Source organism: Sinohyriopsis cumingii, unplaced genomic scaffold (genome assembly GCF_028554795.1).
Source record: "Sinohyriopsis cumingii isolate HCF-2022 unplaced genomic scaffold, ASM2855479v2 utg000127l, whole genome shotgun sequence".
NCBI lineage: Eukaryota > Metazoa > Mollusca > Bivalvia > Unionida > Unionidae > Sinohyriopsis > Sinohyriopsis cumingii.
In genome coordinates, this window is record NW_028315871.1 from 1,535,432 (window position 1) to 1,562,838 (window position 27,407).

The 27,407-nt window shown below is 34.5% G+C and overlaps 1 protein-coding gene across 3 annotated transcripts in view; it reads right to left on the reverse strand.

The window, feature by feature from the left end:
• The window catches only part of LOC149774839 (uncharacterized), a 161,024-nt gene that overhangs the window by 73,329 nt on the left and 60,288 nt on the right, over nucleotides 1-27,407 (reverse strand). For 2 of the 3 annotated variants that reach the window (XM_089944687.1, XM_089944688.1), the window contains exons 7-9: nucleotides 22,043-22,342; nucleotides 6,087-6,416; nucleotides 3,391-3,717 (exon numbers count right to left, since the gene is read on the reverse strand). In XM_089944687.1, the coding sequence (XP_089800813.1) occupies nucleotides 3,391-3,717; nucleotides 6,087-6,416; nucleotides 22,043-22,342 (957 nt within the window). Of the gene's footprint in view, nucleotides 1-1,305; nucleotides 3,718-6,086; nucleotides 6,417-22,042; nucleotides 22,343-27,407 lie in introns of those variants that run through there. The other variant, XM_089944689.1, reaches the window with a different exon arrangement.

The window sequence follows — 27,407 nt, forward strand, 5'->3', positions numbered from 1 at the left end:
ACACCATGCTGCCTAGGTTCATCTAAGGGCTTCCCTTGCCAAAAGAACATGTAATTGGCTTCCCTGATGGTGTCGCTGTCAGCCAGTTGGGTCTCCTGGAAGCAGGCATGTCGATGTTCAGTCAGGATAGTTCTCTGTCAATGACGGCAGTCTTCCGTGCATCGTCGATCTGCTGTAGGTCAGTGGTCAATCCAGGACACATGGTCCTGATGTTCCAGGCTGCAAAACGAAGAGTTGGAGTCTTTTTATTTCTTCTTTTAGTCTTTCCTGGTGCAAAGTTTTGTGGCCCACTTGTCGAGATGGTTCTCTAAGCTCCATGCACCCAGTGAAGCTGGCAGGCCATGGCGGGCAGCAATTTACTGACTGGGGTCTGCCCAGCTTGAGGCGGGCGGTAGCTGTCCAGTGAGACCTGGTGACCCCTGGCGCCAAGCTCTGTGCAACTGAGCTTTGACTTAGAACCAGTAAACTGCTACTTCTCGTGTTGTGCTGATGCCGTAAGATGATGCTGGAGTGTCCTCTCCAGTGGAGCTATGAAGCCTGGGCAGGGTGGTATGGAGAATCAGCTGTTGTCCATGCAGCAGATCCCCCCTCTCCATGCAGCTGGTGGGCCCAAGGGAACGACGAATGCCGATACAACTTGGCACAACAGCGTCGCAGGAGTTGCCGGAGTGACGTTGAAGCCAATGTCAGACCACCTTTGGGACTCCGTCTCCGGATTTTCTGTCGGGATTTAGTCCCTTAGCCTTTCCCATGAGTGGATATAGCCACAAGGCAGCAGAGGTTTGGAATCAGAGTTTTCCTTCTCCTAGATGAGCTACTATCCAAGGTTTATGAGTTCCATCTACCAGAAGCAACTGGTTTTAAGGAGCCAGTGGCCCGCCTTCACCCCTTCTCCTGTTAGTGTAAAACGTGGTCTGCCGGACTTCAAATCTAAGCCACTCGTGAAGGCCAGGAGCTGAATTTTAGCTGACAGAGGCAATCAGAGACGCAAGCCGTATGGGGCATTTTTGGAGGATTGGGGTGCTTGTCTCCCACTCCCACCCCAGGCAATGTCAACCTTAGACCACCAGGATTAATGAAACATTATAATAAGTCTACTAGTGGAAACCACTTTAGACCATGGTATGAATGTGTGTGCAAAGTTTCAAGGGAATCCTCCATGCAGTGTAGGAGAATTAATGATAAGTAACTTGTGCTAATGGATGGACAACAAACAACGGAAGGACAACAGGTGAAAGACCATCTGTTATGTCTATTTTATTTGTATTGTTTGTTGTTTATATTTCCCCATAATTGTGTGTTATGTATGATTTCACTTTGTAACTGATCTTAGTCCAAAATCAAGTTCAGTGTACCTGACTAGGAACATTGGCTTGTAAACATCATAATACATTTTTCTGTGAGACTGTATATTAAAAATTAGGATCGTTATCAATGGAGATAAACATGAAATCTTAATCTTAATCTTTCCCTATGGAAAGATCTCATCAATCTGATGTTTGCCATTTTCTTTATTAAAATTTTAGCAATAGACCTTGTCTTTTGAAAACTCATAATGTTTCGGAAATTAGCTTTTGACCCTCATCCTGGATCTGTTTTAGTGTCTTTTTTATAAAATGTTGTTTACTTGAGAAATTAACATTGAAGTCTTTAGCAGATTAAGTCTTATGTTGTTTTCAGATTTTCATTTGCCTTGGATGGAACTATTTATTCAAATTAGTATTCATTGGAACTTCCAAGTGCATAAACATAAAAAACATATATAATGATATGATTACAAAAATCAAACACCATGAAATTAGAAAACATAAAAAACATGCTGAAAATAGTTGTGAAGTATAAGTGAAGTAGTGAACCTATTTATCTTATACAATATTACATAATTCTTTAACTGTTTACATCTTCCAATTAATACACAATAGGGCCATTAAAGGTACTTTCATGATTGTAAATATTTCTTCCATAATAACATTCTGAAAAAAACCTATTATTTGCCTTTTTATATTTGCGCATTTCATATGTATCAGTTGCCAGACACCCAATTTGATTAATCCACAATTTAGATCTATTTTCAGAGTCAATGGCTTTGCCTGGTGATGAAGTTGGGTTAACCATTATCATCTCTTTATACATTTATGCAATAAATCTATCCATGATTCATTTCATTTTTGGTTTCAAGTTCTAGTCTTTAAAGGTTAATTAAACCTTCCACTATAGATGATCTTTTAATGTACGTTTTCTTTTACCAATAATTCCTTGACCTTTCACTTGCAAAATTCTTTTACTTCATGGAAATGTACCATTTTTCTGGTCTCTGCCCATTAAAATATATTTGAAATCATCATGTATGTCAACTTTTCTTTGCTGACTTTTTAAGCCCAAGGCTCATTTGCATATATTTGTATCTTTTTGGTTTTTTTTATACGCTTGCATACCAACAATATATGTCTGGAATTGGTTTTTCTGTGTGTCTAATACAAACCTTCTGTATGGAAATCTTTTCTTGCCTGCTTATATAATGTGTAGATTTGTTTATTCACCCAAGCTTTCAATTCAGGACATGAGAACTGAATTTAAAGTTAAATGAGTATGATCTTGTTAATTCTATTGATTTGTCACTCAACATTTTTTTTTATAATTCTGGAACCTGTTTACAATAGGGACATATTAAATGCTGACCTAAGACCTGCTGTCGACATGCAACATGTTATTTTAATTAGAACATATAGATGAATATGATTAAAAAGTTGAATTTAATTGCATTAAGTTATTTGGTATTAAAAATAAACTGCCATAATGGAATCTTCACACCCATTATAAAAAAACCCTTTATGTAATAGCCGACCCCTTCCAATATAAGATGCATCATATAATGTATTTTCTAATTCTTTTGAAGAAATGGTTTTGGCAAATCTTCACATTTACATAAGCTTTCAGATAGCAAGAAAAGATAGTTAACTGGTCAAATCACATTCTTTGATATTTTCAAATGAATGCAAAGCATGAGAAAATACAATTGTAACTGAACAAAGTACTGTGTTGTCTGCATTCTTGACTCTTCTTATGCGTACCATGAAAGGTCTTTCTCATCATTTCATCAAGGTAGCATCAAATATAATTGAAATTGTTGAGGGTGTGTTTGTGTAGCTTTTGAGCTAACTAGCAGCAATGTCTGTTTTGGTGGATGCTTTCATCTAAAGCGAGTGGTTGCTTTGTGTGATCAGGCAGTACCTAGACAAACTGCACATGAAATGCAGAAACACTCGTAGTGTAGATGCAACTCTGAATATGCATGCTATATAAACTGAAAATATAGATGCATTTTACAGCAATAGGAAAAGTATACAGAAAATATTGGTGGTGTGTCCATGAATTTCACTGTACTCTTACCTCCTGGAACAGTCACTGTTATGCTTTCTGAAAATTCACTTTTGCCTTTGATATTCCATGAATACATTCTATACTGGTAAATTCCAGGGAGTACAGGCTTGATAATGATGACAAAGAAAGTTCCATTTCTAAATTGGTTTTTCCGTTCAGTTTCCTGCAGGTTGGTAACACTGGTATTTTGCCAGACACCATTTGATTCTGTTACAGACTTCTCTTCGATGATAAAAGTCTGAGAGGGTCCTCTGTTGAAACCAGGATCAAAGTGCAACTCAATCTGGTTGCCAACAAATTTGTTGAAGTAAAATCGAAGCACTGCAAAGGGAGGACCTGTTTTAGAAATAAAAGAATGAAAAGCACTTCACATTATATAACCCATGATATGCATAGTATCCACATAGCTGATATTTATATGAATATTAATGTTCATATTTTATTAAATATATATATTAAGCTTGGTGTTTGTGGCGGATAATAATGATCCTTGCTAAAACAATGTATTTTTAGGCATACTGTGCCTGACTTACATAGGACCAACAGGGTCACTTAATAATTACTCATAACTTGCATTTGTAGTGAGTTGTCAGTGTGCAAGGATAAGTAAAATATAAGACAAAACAATAAGTTGGAGGTTTACTGCAAAATATAATCTAACTCCAACAAATTTTATTTACTAACATCACTTCAAGTACTATTAAACTTTAGTAATCACAGACCAATCTACTTGTAAAGTTTAGTTTTCCAAAGTTAAGACCTCCAAGGCAGCCATAACAGCAGAATTTTACTAAGTTGGAAACAAGTAGTAGAAGATGGCAGAAAGTTAAGTTTTAGATAAAACTAATTAAAAAGTAATTAAATAAAATGGATGTTGAAAATTAGGCTATATTTACTAGCCTAATAATACAGATTTGTCTGACGGAACTGCCAAAATGTGTCATTAGCTTCAACCTTAAACCATTTAAAGTCACTAATTACAGTTTCCTAAATAATCAGTCTTCATGCATGTATTGCCTGCCTCAAGGGCCATGTTGATCTTTTTTGTTTTAATATTAATTTATTGTAATAAGGGCTAAGCCATAATGACACTTAAGGAAGTAAAACTGACAGTAATTTAACAAATAAATTTTCTGTATTTGTCTCCATGACCAGATTTTGCCAAATCTGTAGCATTAAATGACGTTGATTCCATGAGTGATGTGTTAAAACTATCTCTTTAAATGTAAGCAGGACTAGTCACATTTGATAATGGTGATTTAATGTACAGACTGGAAGTCTCACAACTGAAAGAGATTATGTTACAAAATAAACTGCATCTGCTGCATGTTTAAACACAAAACCTGATATGTACTTATAATTATAAAATGCCCATGTCATTTTTATGATTATGAAGGTCTCTAAAGGGTGATTAGTTTGCTACTTTCACTCATTAAAATTAAAGAATATTTATAAAACAAACACCATAAGGCTATTTTTAATAGCATACCTTAATTTATCATCCCAAACTGTTGACCATCTTTACTTACTAATCCTGACATTTTAGTTCTAAATATGACAATTTAAATTAAAACAAGAAGTACTATACTAGGAAATTTTGTTTTGAAATGTTTCTAAATCCCACCATGATTATAGATTTTGACAAAAATATCAAAATAAAGTGAAATTTTCAGCATGCTTTATTTAAAGTACTTGAAGATAATAATTAAAACAATGACTAGCTAGCAAAGGGATTGCTAATAGTTCAGTAATAAATAAAGCAAAAGTATTGAAGATACTATCTTGAAATAAGTTTTCTTTTGCAAAGCTTTTACAATAGATATATTTAAAAATAGTTGCATTTAATTCGATTAGACTTGAATGCATTACATTTGAAAAAGTTTTGCAAACAATGACTTCAATACATCATAATAAGACGTTACAAACCTTAGAGCAACTAAGACCCAGACAAAAGCATAGTATTCAAGAAGTTAGCATAAGACATGAAAATTATAAATATATCTCCATCAATTCATTGTGATTAAATTCATGTTACTATAGAAGCTGACTGGGAGCAGATAAGCACCAAAAATTTGTCCTAAAGAATATTAAAACAAAATGTACATATATTTTCTAAAAGTGTAATGAACAAACGTAAACAAATGCTAAATGATATTTTGTGATTTGGGGATTGATATGAGGAATATATATTATGCTATATATGAATATAATTTTAAATAAATAAATAAATAAATAACATAAGCAAATATCAGAATCATTAATTCAAATAAAACTAAAAGTGACATGAGCTACTGAAGTATATGCTATACCATGGTAGAATTATTTGTGCCTTCTAGTTAGTTTTCAAAAAATAAAATGTCACAGCATACCTTTATCCTTTTGAATAATATTGCTGCAAATGAGTTATAGCATAGAGATGGATATGCAAACATGTAGACCAAGTTCTTTTCAGCGTTACATATCCAGGAAAAATGCTGTATCAAAAGTTAGGCTCCGGAACATTTTCACCCATTTCTAGGGAATTTTAAGCAAATGGGAGTTCAAGATGCTGCATTCAGTGCTCAATTCCCTAACTGAAGTGCTTATTTATTGGATTTAAGTGGGAGTGAATTAGACTGGAAAAGAAGATTTTTAGTTTACACATACTGGTCTTAAAACAAAAATATGCTAATTATTGTTTCTAATGGCAATATGAGTTTTCTTACCAAATGCATCGAGCTGGAACCTAAAGTCAGTTTTGCCTATACTGTTCCTCAGCTCCAATGTGTAGTTGTCAAAATCCCCATGTGTCACGTTCTGGATTATAAGATGTGCCTTTTGAGCTTTCAATTTAACAATGCTGCCATAGAATGTATAATTTACTAAATCCCAAGTAAGACGAGTCATGATTCTGCTGTTGTTAATTATTTCTGTTCCATTTCTCTGAATGACAAAGCTCTCTATAAGTGGATAGCTGTAGAGTCGTATGGAAATATTGACAGACATACCAATTTCTCCAACAAAGAGAGTACTTTTATCCAATATGTTTGGCATTCCTGGAAATAAATACAGCAGCTGCAAAATAACAAGGGAAAATAAACCTTCCCTATGTCTTGGATCTAAAGTTAGGTCTTGTTTGGGCAAAAATGAAATACATTACTGTACATAAAGACAAACACAAAAACATAATATATGCAGAATAATACATATCTACATTTTCTTGTTAAAAAAAAAGAAAATCAAAATAATAAAAAAGGTATAAATTCAACTAAAAGAACAAAATAACTAAGACTTATTATTGTAGAAATGCCAAAATTTCTTTTGCTTTTTCCATGTGTGTCATTTGCCAGAATCTTTTATTAGGACCAACCTGGTGACATATTCTGCACTCACTTCCCATTTTGTCAATGCACTTATCTATGCTTGGCACTGGAAATGAATCTGTTTTGGTGTCACTGTTCACATTTCTATAGTCATACACATATGGAATCTATTACCTGGTTAAGGTACAAGAATACATGGTGAACTCTAGTTACTTTCACTTGGTTTTATAGAATGATTCTCCAGTAAATATTGTATTTCTTTATCAAATATTCATACTTGAGATTGATCCTGTAAGGATTCTATTTCACACGTGTAAAATCAGTAATCTTAATGTCATGATAGATTACATTTGTTTTTGTAGGAAGCTAAGGAGACATGTGCCCATATTCATATAATAGCTGTTTCAATTCATCTCCTTCTTTTTGTAGATGTGAAACTTTCTAGTCCAGATTGTTTAATATTTCTAAATTTGGAAGATTGGTTAAAGCATAGTCACCACAATCAGACTTCATTCCATCATTTCCATCCTTATTGGTTGTGTGACAGGTACAAATACATCAAATGAACTGTGTTATCTGTATCAACAGGAACAAATAAATCAACTGAATAACTAACTGTGCTACCTTTATCAACTTACTACTTTTACATATTTAAATGTCAAAGATGATTCTGTTTCCACCTCCCTGGAGTGATAGTAATATAAATTAAGTCATTTACATCCATTTCAACTGTATCAGTTCAAAGGGAATTTTGAGGTATGGGCAATAGAGCCATGTTCTTCAAAGTCTGCTGAAATCCTTCTAAACAATAAATCAGACTGGACAGATATGGAAATGCCAGCAAGTGTTAAAATTGTTATCAAAAGTGTAACCAGTGATTTTGGCTTTACTATTTACCTGATTAGGTCTTACAATGATTTTAGTTTTAATATTTACCTGACTTGGACTAATACATTCTACCTTTATTGTGCCAAATGCAGGAATAGGTTGCAGATGACCATTAAGTATCTTCTGATTAGATTTTCCTACCATTTGACAACTGTCAAACTATCTGCAGTATTTAAAAACATCACTATTACTTTTTGGTCCATAAAAATGAGTTAAAGATTTTGTGATAAGTCTTACCGACTCCTAAATGACAAGCCAAGATGTTTCATGGGCTAGACTAAGAATTTTCCATCTATAAGGCTTCCAAAAAGGTAGTTTGATAGCTTATTGACCATTCGTCACTAGTTGGTACTACATGTAGTCTCCATTGTCTCATAAGGACCCCATTTTTCATAAAATAACAAACTGGGGATTGCATGTCTTCCATTTCGTTAATAGCCATCTCATGGTCTGAAAGAAACAGAATACCTCGGGATCTTGTTCCTGTTCACCAATGAGTGATTGCAGTTTGTCACTCTGATTAGAATAGAGAGAATGAGCAGTAAATTGAGGATCACTATGATGAATAACTATTACTGGATCAATACTTGACCAAAGAATATGTCATCAAATAACTGTCCAAAAATGTATGAGCTAAAGGAGTAATTTCCTGATCAACATCTTTCTCAAGAGCTTCCTTAGACACAGCTCTGGTGATTGCACAACAAAAGTATAAATCTGGTATTCCACTCCCAAAAGGATCAACTTTTTGATCCATACAAGGCTTGTACATTACAAGTGGGTTAACTATCATGTTATCTCCAGCTAGGTCATTACCTAGTAATAAATGAATACCCTCTTTGGGAAAAGAAGTCACTGTTCCAACATTCATGGGTTGTTATGTATATGTAATTTAATTATTTGTCTGTTAGTTTTAAATTCTTTTTCTTCCATTACATCCAATTGTAATGTAATATTGTTTACTGGACCTGATATTGTCCAGAATCAAGTTCAGTTCTGCTTGACTTGACTGATTTTTTTAAAACTTTTAATTCTCAATGTCAACAACCAATAATAGAAACATTGTATCTAGTTGCTGACTTTGTTTCAAAATAAGTGACAGTTTCAGCAAACGTTTTTTTTTTATTTTTTTTTAATCTATCTCAGAGTAAGAATCATTAAGTTTGGTCAAGGTCATACCTGGACTATATGATAATTATCATGTAACAAACTTCTATTTTTTCCAGAAGGATGAACTATTGACTCTCATCTGGGAATCTGTTTTGCATTTTAGTTAGTCATATAACCAATGTTATGATAAGAATTCTCTCAGTCGTGCTTTAAAACTTGAGACATCAAGTTGTTCTATGTTGTGTTCAGTTTGGGATGAATTGTTTCTTCAAATTATTGAATTCAATTGATTTGTTTTCCCTGGAAATACAAAAAAGCTATGATAATTCTTTGACAAAGACATATACTGGAATTTATACAGAATTCAAAAACTGGAATAATATTTTCTGTGATTCAACAAGAGACTGTTGACACATCAGTACAACGCTGACCGTTAGAGATGTCATCACCTTTCATCTTGAATTTTATCGGGATTTGAACTGTGTTTCACTTAGAACATTTCCTTGATAGGACTTGTTTTAATTCTTGGATTAAAATTTGGATTTAATTTGCAATACCATAAGTTCTTTTCTCTTATTTTTTTTGTTGTTGCTGTGTAGTCTAGGGAAATAAATATTTGTTAAAGTTTACAAAACTTATTGTCTTCATTCTTTGCTGTTACTTATTTTAAGAGCATAGACTCGTACCATAGGTCTTGAGAATAAGTCATGAGGAACATTAACAAAGCCTCACTCTACTCTCTTAATAAAAACACATTCACCAGATTTTCTCAGATAATGCAAAGTACCTGTTAAGAAAGACTCTGAAAAGCTAAAGTGTCCCTTAATATTTAATAGGGTTGGCTTGGCAGAATCACCAATAAATTATATAGAACCATTCAACATGAATGATTCAAATTCAGACCAGGGTTTGTTTGATCCATCACATATATTGCTCTCAATACATGACTTTTTCTACAATAAGGGCATATACAAAGAGATAATTATTTCTGATCAGTCGTAACAGATGTTTGGTTTCTAAAAGCTGTTCCAGCTTGAGCTCTGGAAATACTCATATTAGAATGAGATGATTAGTCTCAATAAAAAAAAAAAAACGTCTACTAAGAAGGCTTATTGACAAACGAAACTTTGTGAGTCACACCATCTGTATGAGAAGCATCTTCCAAAGTGTCCAACTTTTGTTCACCAATATAGGTAACTGTCTGATGCAATTTTTATAAACCTTCTTGGTTGAGTACCACCTATCAAATAGTTCCTTTTCCCTTCCAAATTCAACATGGGTTTGTCCAAGTTATTTTCTACAATTCCTATGCTGTCTTATAACTCTGCAAGATATCTTCCTTAACCATATCATTCCCTGTATTCAGGGCTTTGTTGTACTGACAATTAGAGGCTAATATCACCAGGTCTGCACACTCTGTAACACACTCTGTAATAACAGGGTCAAATGCTCTCTTGGCCATTTAAAGTGTACAGGAATTTTCTTAAAGTGAAGAAAGTATTTGCCTATTTCTTTTTACTGAAAATGGGGTACCAGCCTAATATTTGGTACATCAAATCCTGAATTTGTGTGTAAACAGGGGAAGGGGCTGTAGTATACTACACATGCCTTTCTACTCTCTGAATCTGTATTTTCTCTCCATTCTCTCTCTCTTACCCTGCATCTGCCTCTACCTTTCCTCTCTCTAAATTTGCATTTGTTTCTCTTCTCTCTTTGCATTTGCTTGTTTTTTCTGAAATGCTTTTTTTAAAAATTATAATCCTGGATGAGCCCCAGTTTCTGTTACATCTCTGGGTCTTAAAGTATGTTACAGAAAAAAGTTAAAGCAACAATTTAAGTAAAGTCAACATACTATTTTTCTAAGTAACAAAGTGAAAATATAAGAAACAGTATTCTGTACTAAACTCCACCTAATGCTAAATTTCATAGTCCAAAAGTACAGAATATTCCAAATGAATTCCAATAGTCCTCAATGTCCTGATCTACCATGATGATGCAATCGAAAATGTCTTTGAATGAGTTCTCAATAATTCAAAATAATATGTAAATCTAAAATCAGTGAGCACTTAGTCATTCCAATTAATATTTTAAATAAATAATTCAAGTTATATCTGAACTCAACAATAAACATTGATAACAACTGGATTACAGAGACTGATTTTAAGATAGAATAAATTATTTGTTGAACGTCTCCTTTATATATACACGTCCTCAACTATCCTACAATGATGGACAAAACCTAGCTATGCAAACATATTTACAAATGACCATTATTATAACAATCACTAATCATGGGCAAAACATAAGCACACACTATAAATATACATAGCACACTGAAGACTTAATCAAATTCTCCCAAAACCATGATGTTGTAAGAATATATAACAAGATTGATCAGAATTATGACCTATGTCTTGGTAACAAACATACACAATCAAATGATTCTACTAATAATTAGGCATGCTTATGAGACTTTATGCAAAGTTTGATCAAAATATTACTGTCAACACAGCCCTTGAAGTAATCTCTATGAGTAAAATGCAAGATCATAACTATAAAAAGCATTAATATTACCTATTATCAAGCTATTTCATTGACCTAATAATATAAGCCAAGCTATATACCACAAACTGTGTTCAAGCATAAAGCCTCAGTATTATAACAGACCAGATACATGATCATATCATTATCATGTGGATACCATATTACTGCCATGTTGTATTGAATTTTATGTCATTTGAAGTATCTTGCCTTTTCTTTTTACCTTGATCTGTCCCACTTTGGCTTTTGAAGAATTTTAACATATTTACATTTTAGCTTTTATTTTGTAAGAATATATATATATATATATATATATATATATATATATATATATATATATATATATATATATATATATATATATACTTTTAATTCATAAAATTTTGTTTCCTAGGGATGTTAGCAAGTTTTAAACTCAGAAAGTTTAACATTTTAATTTTACTCAGTACTATATAACATAGTCATGTTTGTGCTCATGTGCTGTTAAACCCTATGTATACTTTCTAACTGTATATCAAATTTATTAATGATCGATCAGAATGTATGACCAAAGCCAGATGCAACACCTACTCTGTAATATGCATACATATTCCTCATCACTCAACATGGCCAACATCTAAATTTAATCAAGCTATCACAAGAATTTAATAAAACTTGTAGACAAGTTCAGTCCATCAGATGCCAGTTTACTTAATTAATATACATGAATTTGGCAGTTAAATAACATGACGTTTTGATAATAAAAGAGTACATTTTCAAGTTTGATCAATGCTTGCCTATGCATTTTCTAGCACTTGAGCTATTTAGTTGGCTATATTATGCCAAGGAAATGGGTGCTTCTGGATAGCATTATTCCTCAAGGACATAATAAGGAAGCTGACATGGGCTAGCCTGGGTGAACATCAAAACTGTAGCCGTTTGACTTTTAATAAAAATGTTCTTGTAGTCAGAAGGACTAATATATTGAAAATTTACTACTCATACTGTATATTCATCAGACCTTCCCACAAAACAATAACATACATGCATCTAGATTAACAACACTTTCATTTATTAAATGCCTCAATTAATCCTAACTCAGGAAGAACAAATCCTGCTTTAGAAAACCAACAAGGTGAAGTAAAACTTTCACTGCAAGATAAAAAGAGAAACAGTAAAAGTAGATGACTCATTAAACAGTTCCAAAACCTCTTCATCTGAAAAATTAAAATAAAAACAAATAATTTAACAAGAAAAGAAACAAAGAATTTATTCACACCAGAAATTTTGTATCATAATTCCACAAACATATGATTTACTGCTCCAGTACTCTGAGTAGAGCATCTGCTTTAGATGCAAAAGATTGTAGGTTTGAACCCCGGACAAGTCATAATGATAATAATAATAATAATAATAATGAGGACTTTGTATAGCACCTAATCTTTAGAAGCTCTAAGCGCTTTACAACTTACATTAGATAACACCTATAAGATAAAAAACATATATAATGATATAATTACAAAAACGAACACCATGAAATTAGAAAACATAAAAAAAACATGCTGAGAATATTTAAGGTAGGAAACATTATTAGGTCTTTAAGTTTGTTCTTGCAGTCGAAATAAGTGAGTTTTGAGAGCACTCTTGAATGGGATCACTGTGTCTTTGTGTCTAAGTTCAGTAGGCAATTAATTCCACATTGCTGGGCCCTGGTATGCAAAAGAATGCTGTCTATATAACCTCGTTTTCATAGTGTGAATAATGAGTATATGATTGTCAGATGAGGAGTGTACATATCTTGCTGGTGTGTACACATGGGTGAGGTCAGATAGGTATGTTGGACTAGAGTCCATCAGTGAAACGTAGCACAGAGAACAATTTTTGTGTTTGATTCTGGATCGAATGGATAGCCAGTGTAGGGTACAGAGCAGCGGGGAGGTGTGCTCTGATCGTGGTACTCTAAGTATGACCCAAGCAGCTGTGTTTTTGAAGTTTCTGAAGTAGATATTGAGATGAACCAGACAGAATTGAGTTACAGTAGTCCAGTCTTGAAAGTACTAATGAACACACAAGCGTTTTAGTGGCATCAACTGAAAGATATTTGCTAATGGAGCTGATGCGTCTCAGCTCAAGATATCCAGCCTTACATATGTTCATGACATGTTAGTGCAGTGTGAGAGTACTGTCCAGAGTAACACCTAGGTTTCAAACTGATTGTGTGAATTTAATGTTGGTGTTGCTGATATTTATTGTTTGAGGTAAAGGATGTGAATGAGAAAGTCTTTGTGTTGTGATCAGAATAGCCTCAGTTTTATCATCATTCATCTGCAGTTTGTTACATGTCATCCATGATTTCACATCAGAAATGCACCTCTCTACACCTTGGATGGTAGCATCAACATCAGTTGGGTGGCTAGATTTGTATATTTTGGGTGTCATCAGCATACAATTGGTGAGACAACGGATGATGATCTAAGACACTTGAGAGCGGCTGAGTGTATCGAATGAAGAGAACAGGTCCAAGAACAGACCCCTGTAGAACACCACAACATAGATCAACTGGGCTGGAGTGTATTCCATTTGCAGACACAATATGTGTCCTGTTGACCAAGTAGGACTTGAACCACAGTAAGGCTGTATCAGGAATGCCAAATACATGCTGGAGACAGTGAAGTAATGTATCATGGTCTATTGTGTCAAATGTTGCAGACAAATCAAGGAGGGTGAGGACTGTAATCTTTCTGCTATCCAAAGCAGGGAGAATGTCATTAACTACTTTTTGAAGAGTAGTTTCAGCACTGTGGCAAGTGCGATATGCAGATTGTACACTGCTAAAAAGACTGTTTGAATTCAGATGAGATACAAGCTGGGATAGAACAACCTTTTCTAAGTTTTTGATATGAATGGGAGATTAGAAACTGGGTGGTAGTTCTTTAAATCATTATGGTCTAGTGTTGGTTTCTTCAGCAGAGGCTTTACAATGGCAGTTTTGAAAAATGATGGGAATTGCCCAGATGAGAGAGAGGTATTAATAACATCAGTGAGTGAAGGCAATACTGGATCTATGCATTCAAGGAGCAGTGATGTTGGAACTGGATCAAGTTCACATGACTTTGGTGTACTCTTCATCAGGATTGTACGTACAAAATCCATAGAGACAGGTTCAAATGCTGCTAATGGTTGCTGCTCAAATTCTGTATCCCAACTGTATGGTGATGACGAGTCAGTTGCAATTGTGGTGTCAAGCTTATCTCTAATGGTTTCTACTTTATCACAGAAGAAATTTGCAAACATGTCCGGAAGGTCAACTGGAGAGAAGCTAGTTGGAAGTGGTGTAGATTTGTTCCTTGACATTAGCTGGTTAGTAATCTCAAAGAGCTCTTTGCAGCTGAAACTTTCCATGATCTTTGTAGTGTAGTGGGCTGATTTTACTGCATGGACTATATTTGTGACATTCTTCTTTGCGGCTTCATAGATTTACGTATAAATAGTGACTCTGGTGGAACGTCAAAGCCTCTCAGCTTTACGGTGGTCTCTTTTAGCAGTGCGAAGCTGGTCCCTATTATTGCTATACCATGGAGAACACTTTTGAATTGATACTCTGCACTTGGTAGCTGGGACATGTTTGTCGAGCAATGAACGCAGGCAGTTATCAAGTTGTTATGCTGTAGGAAGTAAGCAAGTTGTTAGGTTTGCTTGGATGTCATGCACTAGTTTGGTTCTATTTATTATATGGAGGTTTCTCTTAGTAGCAGATAAAGGTGGAGGGTTAGGGACTGATACGTCAAGATGGCATATAATGCAGAGGTGATCTGATGCAAGCTCATAGGTCATACCAAAGATGGTACTAACAGCTGCATCACTAGGCGATCGGCATTAAGTGGGCAGTGTTCATCTTGGTCAGCTCACTGTCAGGATAATGTCACTGGGTGGGACATGATACTACATGTCATTGGCATGATGACCCAGTACTAGACATCACTATAAGCTGCCAGATGCAGGCAACATTGCGATACAAATAAAAACATTTAAAGCCACATTAAAAAATCCAAATCACACAGACACATATGATTTGAGGCAATACCCATCATGCTACCGTGGGGGGTCCCAAGTTGCCGAGTGGTCTAAAACACTCACCGTTATGGATCATTGGCATCTCTCTGTCTGCCTGGGTTCAAGTCTCACGTTTGGTCAATGTGGGTATGAGAACGCTTGCCAGTAGCTTCTTATGGGTTGGTGGTTCTTTCCGGGGTTTTCCCGGGTTCTTCCTAAAACAATTTATACTGGCTGCATTGTATAACCTATCTTGTACTGAATAATGCCATAGTGACAGGTTTGTGGTGGTTGTTTGCTGAACAAATATATCAAAAATTACTATTATATGATTTTGTTTAATATTTTTTATATTGTTTTTGTACAAAACACTAAGGTTTCTTTGCTGTTGTAGGTATCATGTGTCTATTGAACATTTGACATCATGGATACATTGTCTCCAAGATTGTGGGTCCTCATGTGACTAGCAATGCAAATGGAGAGAACCAAGTCACATTTCATCAATGTAAATCTTTTGGTTTGTCTGTTAATGAATTAAAGACATCTTCCTATCAATTTTATGTGAGAAGGTCTCAATGTAAGGTTGCTGTAGTTTGATAGGCCCAGTATTAAGTGGCTACCTTGCACCCACCTTTTCAACAGGCAATGCACTCTGACCTCACACTACAAATTAAACGTCAATAAATCTAAAATGGAGAAGGAAAGGTCAGAGGAAACTCATACAAACAGTTTTTGATGCACAACTGTACTTTATAAATCTAATAAAACTAGTAAATATTTACACAGCCTCATTCTGAAATAAGATTTATAAACTCCACATTTGTTCCACATTCCAGTGGAGCAAATGAATCTTGGGGTTTTGTGTGATTAGCTTCAAGATAACCTAAACATCATCTGACCATTCCGATTTTCGTAGAATATGTCATTGTTTGGTTGTTTTTGTTTTTAATGCTATTTTTCAGTGCATGATATGTTTATACATGTTAGTCAGTATAACTCACAGAGGAAAAATCCAGGAAAATCCTATTATGTACCATCAACCCTCATGAAACTACTGGCAAGCTTTCTCACATAACCAAATTGGTCAAGTACAAGACTCAAACCCACACAGACTGGAGGATGGCAGTGATTGGTACAGGTTAGCGCTTTAACAATTTAACCAGCCAGGGCCCCTCAAAGATTTATTGGACTTGGACCAGAAGACAAATACTAATTTTGAGCCTTTGAATTCTTCCATATCAGTACTTTATCATTAGCTTCATAAAGTATTAGATATACTGGTGGTGAAAATAGCATTATGTTTACAAAACTTAATATAAAAGGAAGGACCTTTGTCATAACAATTCAAAGGTTTGTCTTAGTACGGTTGATAATCAATAATTAGTGCATCTAGATCTTGTGACTAGTAAGTGGTCAAAGAGTGATCTCTGAAATCTCTCAGGAATCATTTTTGTTTTAAACTTAACTATGCAGAATTGTTAAAGTGTTCATTCACTGTCAGCATGCTGGAGTGCTTTGAAAGTGTAAATTATTCTGGAGGGAATGCTAGTATCATAATTCATAAATTTCACCACCATCCATCTGTGAATATTGGCCACAGTTCATCTGCTATGGATATCCAGTTTGCCTGCTGTGTCAAAAACACCGTAACACCACGTGTGTTATATATCGAAAAGACCAGAGTTCAAAACTTAAGAATGCTTTTTATATATAATAAAGTTTAGATAGAACATGTCTTTCAATATCGCATAGTGACTTTAATCAACAGTGTTTGTTACAACAATATCTATAGAGCAGTCTTGTGTGTCTATAACTGCCAAAAGACAACGTTGTAATATACCATATTATCATGAAATTAATTATATTATTAACGTCATGCATATATTAACAGCTAAATTTATTAGACTGACTGTAACACATTGTGACATAATAGCGTGATCTCAAACAAAAAAATAATTTTAGTACTAGTGTACTTGAGCAGCATCATGGGTGGAATATAGCAGTGGCTTTTATAAAGAATTATATAATAATTGTATAGCATTTAAGTTCAATAGCAATCACGTAATAAATCTATTTAAAATTTCTCATAATGATTTGAATCAGTTTTTGCTATTTTAAAGTGCCCAAATTAGTATCCATTGTTTAAAAATATACAATTGATGGTTTTAGAATGCAAGGCAGACATTCTTTTCTACTTAAATGTTCATATTTTGCTGCTCTGACAGGAATCTGCCAGTGCACTGTCTGCACTCACATTTATAGACTCATATTCACATCACATGACCTTAGTTAACCAATCAACATTTGTCCTTTTCAGGGCTAGCCATGGCGGTAACCAAGTCAACTGTTCAAACTGCATGGAAAATCCCTCTGAACACAAAATTTTGACAGAATTAAGATGTTAATGGTGTGCGTTTTTACTTTTAATCTTATTTGAATATTCATACATACGATTACATAGAAATGAATGAAATGGACAAGTGAATTTTGATGCGAATTGAGTGAGAGTACAATGTACCACTGATGCAGTCATAATATGGTTAGAAACAGTCGCTATCAAATGCATACTATTTTGCTCATTAAAGTTAAAAAAACAAGTTCTACATAACCAGAAACTTACAATAATGAACAGTAACATTAGTCCTAACTTATTGTTCACCAAAAGTCCGACAAGAGAAATGTGATTCTTTAGCTGGGCACATTGATTGGTAACAAAACTCCACCAGATGGATGAAGTCACTAATTTATGGACTAACATCATATTTCTGGCTTTGATATTCCAAAATCATGGAAGGTAAGTTAATTTGTTTCCTAAACTATTCATGTGAAATTCCAGCACGACAGACACATGGTCCAACATGGAAATGAATAGGGCACAATAATGTGAACTTCTTTCCACCTAATGTTGATGTCCCAGGGTTTGTAGAACTGTTGATATCTTTAAATTAATTCCTTGACAAATTCATTAATACTCATGACAACAGCTTGACATTACGTGGACCAGAGCAAGGTTTTATGCTAACATTTAGTATAAAACACAGAGTACACATTTATAAGAGATGCAGATGGCAATCTAAACAATGGGGGTGGTGGCATATGTTCAGGAATGGAAGAAGTAATTCACATGTGGCAGATGTTTTCAGTGACAAATAAAAATGACATGATCAAATTTGCCAAGACTCGTAGGTCAAACATCACCTCACATTTCAACGTTAACATCAAATAATCTTCACACATTAAATGGACAATGTTTATGCATGCAAAACTCCATTCACAATACCATTAGGGTATTACAACACAGGGAACTGTCTTGTGTTTTTCTGACTTTGTTTGATGGTTTTGCATTATCGTTATTAGTATTACTGTTGAAAAAAGAATGTAATTCTTAATAGTGCCAAGTATTTTGGTCTGTTGAGTTAGTGTATTACAATACTCTCAAAGAATCAGTTTGCAATCTAATCATCAGCTAACAGTACATCAAGCCTGTCAATCTTTGGGGGCAAATTTAATTTTATTTGCTAATTTCAAATCCCTTTTTTCCATTCCTCATTCATCTGCAGACTTTCTTTTCTTACATAAATATAAGCAAAATCCTTCTCATTTTTGGGGGGAAATTAAGGAAAAATACAGCTAGTAGCACATAGTGTATATTATTGTAATAAATGTATAGACTAGGCAAATCTATTTGACAGTTGATATTAGGATATGGGTTTTAAAATTGTAGTACTAATAGCAATATGTACCAATACAAATTGCTATACAATCAGCTTCATCAAAATATATTGCAATATTATTTCTGCTGTCAACACTCATGACTAATTATAATTTACTTCATTGGAGATATTGGCTATTGTTATGTATATTTGATTTAATTTATATTTGATTTGATTTAATTGTTTGTTTATATTTTTTTATTCCATTACATGCAATCTAAATGGTGAAGGGATTCATGTTTATAACACAAGGTGTTTACAGAGCAGGTAGTTTAAAAGCCATGCATCTTGCACACTGACATCATGATGGAGTTGTCATGAACAAATATTGTGTTCATAGTTTGTTGGCTAACTTTACAGGATCTCAGATTACACTTGGTTAGACATATTCTTGACAAACTTGAAATTTTTTAAAAGTTAAGTTTGGACAATTTATTATCTTTATCCTGTTAACATTTTAACAATGATGTAAGAAATCATTTTGGCAATATATTTTGAAATACAGATATTACATTGAATGTTGTTTTTTTGAAGTGTTATGCAGAATCCTTCCCATCTATAATGCATACAGAACCATGCATAATTTAGTAGAAATATTGTAGATAATGTATAGCTCATTATATGGTGACCTTGTCTGTCTTTTTCATCTCCTATAAACAGGAAAAAGAGGAGATACAACATAGAATGTCCACCTTGTAGCAATCCTGTATGCATGTCATGGTTTAACAATATACACCTAGGCAAGTTAAATACTCTTTTATCTGCATCTCTGTCCAGACATCACTCAAATGTACAAGATTTTGACTCAGCAAGAAATGCTCACACATAACAAAGCTTACTGTTGCAATGAAATTTCCAATTAACATGCTGACATGAAATGGTAACTCAGTCTGACAGCCAGATTTAGGTTTGTATTTTATATTGGAACACAATCATGATGACCCAACTAGTGTTGTTCTGCTAGACAAATATATATCTACCACTTCTCCATTCATTAAAATGTCGTGTTTTGGTGCCACACAATGAAATTTATCTGGTATTAACATAGTAAAAGAAAATGTTCTCTTTATTGTGAACCAAACTTGCTCCAGAGTCGAAGTTTAGAAGATTAACCTCACTCTTCGACACAACATCCCACCCCACCCACTTTTCATAAATTGACGTCGCTTTCATAGGCTGATTAAATAAACATGAAACCTAAGTAAGTAGTAGGATCTTTTTAACCTAATATGTTACACTAAATTCCATTTATGTCATTTTGTAAACTATCTGACCCCATCTACAAACAATCTGAGTCTCATTCAGCAATGCATTTCAGCAGGTTTATTAAAATTGTCAAGGAAAGAAAACCTCTGTGAAATGTGAATGGCATCTGGTGATGTTTCTTTATAACAGATTAATTTCCATGTCTGTATTGTATGGCAGTTTCCATTTATTTGCTGCAGCTCACAAAGTACTAACTTTTGTTGCTGCAGGTACAAATTGTATGGGCACACACAAATCAGCATTGCATGGCATTATGGGAAATTGTATATTTTCACATATCATTTTCAGATGTCAAAATATAGGAATGAACAAAATGAAAATTATTTTGCCAGTAAGTCTCTATATTTGACCCTTAAATGTATAAAAAAACATGGTTTTTCATGATTACAGCTTGTACTGACACATCAGATTTTTGCTATGAACTTCTGCATGCTAAAAAAAAAATCTCAGAATAATATATAAAAAAATGACTATTGACAGTTTTGGTCCATGCAATATAATAAAGTATATAATTTACTTGTTACTGAACAGAGGCACTTCTATGATTCACCAGCTATTTCCTGACTGAAAGTTGCTGGTTTATTGTTTTTTGTCTTCATAATAACATATTATTATACAAATGTCTGTGTACAATTTCATACAGTTTGAAATAAATTTTTCTCGGAATAAACATACCAGTATATATTGTGTCATAAAACATTTGAAAAATAATTTCAGTGTTTTTGAAATTGTAATATTGTAAAAATCCCAATTTCCTGTTAAATTTTTATAAATTATATATATATATATATATATATATATATACACAATTTTTGTGGAAGGTTCTACCCCCTCCCCCAAAGAAAAATAATCTATCAGTGGGTAATTTTAACAATAAATATATCCTATTGTTGGGGCCGTAATGACCTTAACAATATCTTATGGTGGTTACCCAAATTCAAAACTACTTTCACCTTCTCTCATTTACATTTTAACGGAACAGCCCTGGCAGAATGCAAAGCAGATTGACATTAAATCATGAAAGGGTAAAATCAGCTGTCCAGATGGAAAAACAACTTCTGGCTATCAACATACATTAACAAATCACTAGTGACAAACCCATTTCTCATAGTGAAAATATGCAGACTCCTTAAGTGTTGCATAAAAAAAATACTGTTTTCTAATTCTTCCATACTTATACCTAACTAGTTTTTACCTTTTTGATCCCAAAATCAACAGGGTTCTTACTAAACCCCAGCATAAGCCATCCACTAAGTTTGCTAACAGTAGACTGCAGATAACTCAAGTTACTGTGGAAATTAAATTGGAAACACATGAATAGATGAACAGAAAATTGTAAGGATAGATGAATGTATAGTGTGAATGACAAGTTCAAAATATAATGCACTCCAACTTATTACTGGTATAAAAAACTTATCAATATTGTTGTTGGTAAAACCATCCATCATAGTTTAAGAAAATGAAACTACAGCACAATAAAACTAACATATACTAGGGATAATTTGATTTGACACATTCTGTATATATCATAACAAAGTACTGATGGCAGTATCATAGTTTGTGCATGGGTGGCTTTGAATTTTGTACCATGAACAATGAGGTACATGTTTATAAGTTAGGGATGAAAGTTCAACAACTGAAAAATACTGAAACTGTTAGTTTTGTTTGTATCTCTCTGTTGGAATTTTTTGTTTTATTGTTGCTCCAAACTATAATAATTAGTCATTGGTTAATTTTTCAGTAGTTTGAGCACTGCACAAGGTATCCCCCAGATTGCTTTGCATTGCTTGTATGTAATGTCATTTATACCTGTAACAGTTAGGTTTCCAGACCCAGTTTGGTTAACATGCCCATTTATCCCAGTAATTCCATTGTTTGCAGTGCACATGTAGGTACCCATGCTCTCCAAGGACAATCTGTCTATAGTTAGTATGCTCTGACTGGCACTGGTTACTCCCTGTAACCCAGTCCTGATCACCATGTCTTCCCACATGTGGACCCATGCATTAAAAGTGTACTGGGCAGGAAAGCCTTCAGCCTCACAAATCAGAATACCTGCCTGATTCTGCTGGTTGGATCCAGTGAGTTTTACATTGACATCAGGAGCATCTGCAAATAAAATGTACAAAACATAATTTAATTCTTCCGAGCACAAGACTGAGTTATTACAAAATATTTTTTGAGATCAGATTTGTGTCAGAGATCACCCATCTAAACCAACACAACATTCAAATATTCCTATGATTCACTTTTACTTAACATTGATAATCTTATTAATGGAGTGTACAATCGTGACTCATGATCTATATTTAGACTTTTCATGATGTTTCATGTCCAAGGATATGCTATTTAATATAGCTTGTTGAAAACCACTGGAAAGGAAATATTACAGCTTGATTTAAGCACACCAAACATGCTCTTTGCAGCTGGAACTTTCCATGAGCTTAGTAGTGTAGTGGGCTGATTTCGCTGCATGGACTATGTTTGTGACATTCTTCTTTGCGGCTTCATAGATTTGCTTATGAATAGTGACTCTGGTGGAACGTCAAAGCCTCTCAGCTTTACAGTGGTCTCTTTTAGCAGTGCGAAGCTGGTCCCTATTATTGCTATACCATGGAGAACACTTTTGAATTGATACTCTGCACTTGGTAGCTGGGACATGTTTGTCGAGCAATGAATGCAGGCAGTTATCAAGTTGTTCTGCTGTAGGAAGTAAGCAAGTTGTTAGGTTTGCTTGGATGTCATGCACTAGTTTGGTTCTATTTATCATACGGAGGTTTCTCTCAGTAGCAGATAAAGGTGGAGGGTTAGGGACTGATACATCAGGATGGCATATAAAATGCAGAGGTGATCTGATGCAAGGTCATGGGATACCAGGGAGGACCGCAGAATGTTATCATCAGGTCTATGAAGAATCCAATCTAAAATGTGACCATGCTTATGGGTGGGTTGGTTAACTGACTGTTTAAGGTTGAAAACTTAATGGAATCTATGAGTTTTGATGTGTTTGGGTTTCCGGGACAGTCAAAATGAAAGTTGAAATCTCCAAGAATAATCAGGCTGCCACCTATTGAATTTCCATACTCCAGGAGATTCGGAAACTGCTCCAAAAAGAGAGATTCAGTCAGCTTGTTTTTTCTATTAGCAGGAGGGCGGTTATAGGCAGAAAAAATGGACTGACCTTTGCTCCCGTGTGAGTGTGGTTTGGACTAGTTCAAATGATGTGTGGTCGAAATTGAATGTTGTGGTGTGTTTAAGGTGTTTGATCATGGAGTTCTTTGTGATGACAGCAATTCCACTTCCATGAGAGTTACGGGGGAATGACTTGATGGAGTAACCAGTGGGTGTTAGATTCGCACACTTGGGTTCATCGCCTGATGTTTTTAGCCATGTTTCTGTCAGGAAAAACACATCAATATTCTGGTCGTTGATAAAATTAACTATTTCTGTATCGTTTTCCGGTGGTCCTGCTGACTGGGCATTGAATAATGCAATACGCAGAGGTATCTCTTGGATAGTTGACACAAAGGTTGACGAATGAATAGGGATTTGAATTAGGTTATCTAAATGAAAGGTCAAATTTTTTTTTTTAAATTGTTGAGCTGAAATAAGGGAGATAACTGGAATTCTTCTTCCTGTTCTACGCCGGCCAGCTTTGAAATAACGTTTCTTTTTTCGCTTTTGTTTACATTTAGGTAATGATGAATGTAGTCCCAGTTCGTTTAGTTTAGAGCATAATGTAGTGTGGAAAGCCAAGTAGTGATCATTTAAAGCAATTAATGAGGGTCCATCATAGCATAAACAGGTTGACCGGCAAGTATCATGTGATGGTGGCTTGTTCAAAAACAGTGGAGCAAGACAGCTGAGAAAAAGTCTAATTGTTCTTATTACCAAAACAAGGAGATGAAGAAACACATATGAACTGAACAGCCAATACATAATGAACACAATAACGTAGATGAAGTCAGGCAACAAGCACAAATATCATGAAAACTGCACTAAAAAACGGAACTGCTACTTCAAGATGGTTAAGCGATAGCGGCCATCTTGTTTTCTCTTCAATGATATTATAATAGAAATGAGTATGTAAAACCAGAATATGTTAGAACTTTAAAAGCTGCTGATTGGGGAAGATATGGATACCACATCGCTACTGATACTCCAAAAATCAGATCTGAAGAAGATGTTAATACTTTTGAGATTTTTAACCAGGCAGTAGAAGACTGTATTAAACAAACAATACTGGAAAGGAGACAAAAAGAAGAAGAAACGAAGCAGCAATTTAAAGAAGCAAAAGTAGAAAGATCACCATTAAGATTATGGAAGAAAAAAGCATCATGCTCAACAATCATGGTCAGAGTAGTAAATTTGTGATTACCAACCTATAAAATAACTTACGGAGATGGACTGGGTGATGTTGTTCAGGGTCTATTTAGAAGGATAGCCCCAAAAGTAATACTGATTGCAAAACAACTAAGAATGAAAGCTGTTGATTTTGTTTGTGATAAGGGCATCAGTGCTATTGGTAATCTTGCCGGTAAAGCATTCTCGACAATCAAGGATAGACTAGCACGAAAACCACAACCAGTAAAATTACTCAGTACTGAAGTTATGCCTGGAAATATCAGTAAAATCATGAATCAGGCTGCAAATCGAAAACTAGCAGAGTTGGCTAGTGTTCCCATATCAGAAAAAGAGAAGATAAAATATAACGGCAAGTTTAATAGTAGGAAGTGGTCTTTGTGTTAGACGATAACAATTATAATAAAAATATTCAAGTGTAAATTCGACCCATGTTCAATATGGATGCACCGGTTTTTAAAGATGAATCTATACGCGATAATCAATTTTATTCTTATGATGCATGTGTACCAAATCAGCGTGGTTGAACTGAATTACAAGTTTAAGATACAAGCAGATATTTCTTACCTTCTGAAGCATTTATCAAAGTAGAAGGTAGACTTTTAAAAGCACATGATACAGCATACGAACTTTTAGATCAGCCTGGTTTTGTTAATAATGGTATTATGGCATTATGTAACAGTGCTATATACATGATTGGTGGAAAAAATATTGAATCGTTTCTCGAAAATGTTGATATTGCTATGACGATACTTGGTCTGGCAAGATATTCAGATGATTATTCAAGGTCAGCTGGTCCATCAATGATGTTTGCAAACGATACCACTGATCAGCCAGAGGATAGAAACATAACGCTAAATGCAGCTGGGGATGCAGTTGCATCGATGCACGAAAATTACAACCTTGAATTTGCAGAATGCAGATCAATGTTAAATGATGATGAAAATTTTTCATGTGTGATTCCATTATTTCTAACATTTCTACAAAATCCAAAGATAATGTTATTAGCAATATCTTTGGATTTTGTAGAAATGTTAGAAAAGTTATATTTGGAGCTAAATACACTGTGGTACTTGTAAGAAAAGCCACTAAAAATGATGCAATCTGGCGACCTAACGCAGTTGATGCTGGTAAAGTAATACTAACAGAACTGTCATGATTGTGGATGCCGGTAATGACTCCATCACTTGCGGAAGAGGAAAAATTACTTGCTTTTATGAATTCAGGTGGTAAATCATTGTTGTCATGGTTGACAATGACTACAGATAGCATTCAAAGCAATGTAGCTGGGTTATTCACATGGCAAATAGCATCACAGCAAAGAGTTTCTGTGCCATGACATTATATTCATCGCATGTCAGGAAAATGCTAGAATAGATTCACAGGAATGAAATCTAATGGTATTTGACACACATGGAGTTTCTGAAGTTGCTTTGAGGATAAATGTACATCAAAAACCATTTGAAGAAGTTTTGTTAAATTTTGAATTAAGTCATGTAGCATGTGTTTATCATTGGTTATGACATTTATGGGGCGTGATCAAAATGTTGACACTGGTTTGCAGTGGGATTTCACAACACTATATCTGATCTATTACTTTTCATTGGAACATTTAGATTTATTCAGGCAATCTGTCCTTGATATACACTTCTGAGTTCGTGTAGCTCGACTGCCTGCTGATGGTTACAGAGCAATCACTGTTATACTCAGTGACATCCTTGTATATATGAATGATGGTCATATGCCAAAAGATGAAAAATATCCAGCTACACATGATACCTATATAAAGTGCATGTACAAGGAAAATAATGATATTCCAGATGATGTGAATAACTAAGGCACTAGAACTGGTCATGTTTTCATTCTATATAAAAATTACTAACTGGTGGTGGGTATTCATTATGAGCTGGATACCAGCACCAGAAAAAAAGATAGCGATATATTAAAACTGTATTTCTTCTCTGAGGGATAGATTTTTGTATTTTATTATTTTAAAAGAATGTAATAACCAAATATATTATCCATTTTGTAAAGTAATATAGTGACTAAAATAACTTCAGTCATCCAATTAGTCTTAATTTTCTTCTTCCTGTAACTAATGACAATTCAAATATTCTATTATCATTCATTGTGTGGTCATGAAACATGCTTTATCAGTGTTAAACTTGTAAACTTTTCTTGTCACTAGTATAAAAATGCCATGTGAACTTCTTACTATGTTACGTAACTTACACCATAGATTTACTTATGGCTTTTCTATGGACATTACAGCTTACTTACACCACACATTTACAGATGGCTTTTCCAATGACATCAATGCTTACTTACACCAGACATTTACTGATGGCTTTCCGATGGACAGCACTTACTCAACCACACACTTACAGATGGCTTTTTCCAATAACATCACAGCTTACTTACACCACACATTTACTGATAACTTTTCCATTGGCACCACTTCCTTTCACCACATACTTATAGACAGATTTTCCAATGACCTCACTGCTTACTTGCATCAAGCATATACTGATGGCTTTTCCATGGACACCACTAACCTACACCACATTTACAGATGGCTTTTCCAATGATATCACTTCTTACTTACATCACACATTTACTGATGGCTTTTCCATGGACACCACTAACCTACACCACATTTACAGATGGCTTTTCCAATAACATCACAGCTTACTTACACCACACATTTACTGATAACTTTTCCATTGGCACCACTTCCTTTCACCACATACTTATAGACAGATTTTCCAATGACCTCACTGCTTACTTGCATCAAGCATATACTGATGGCTTT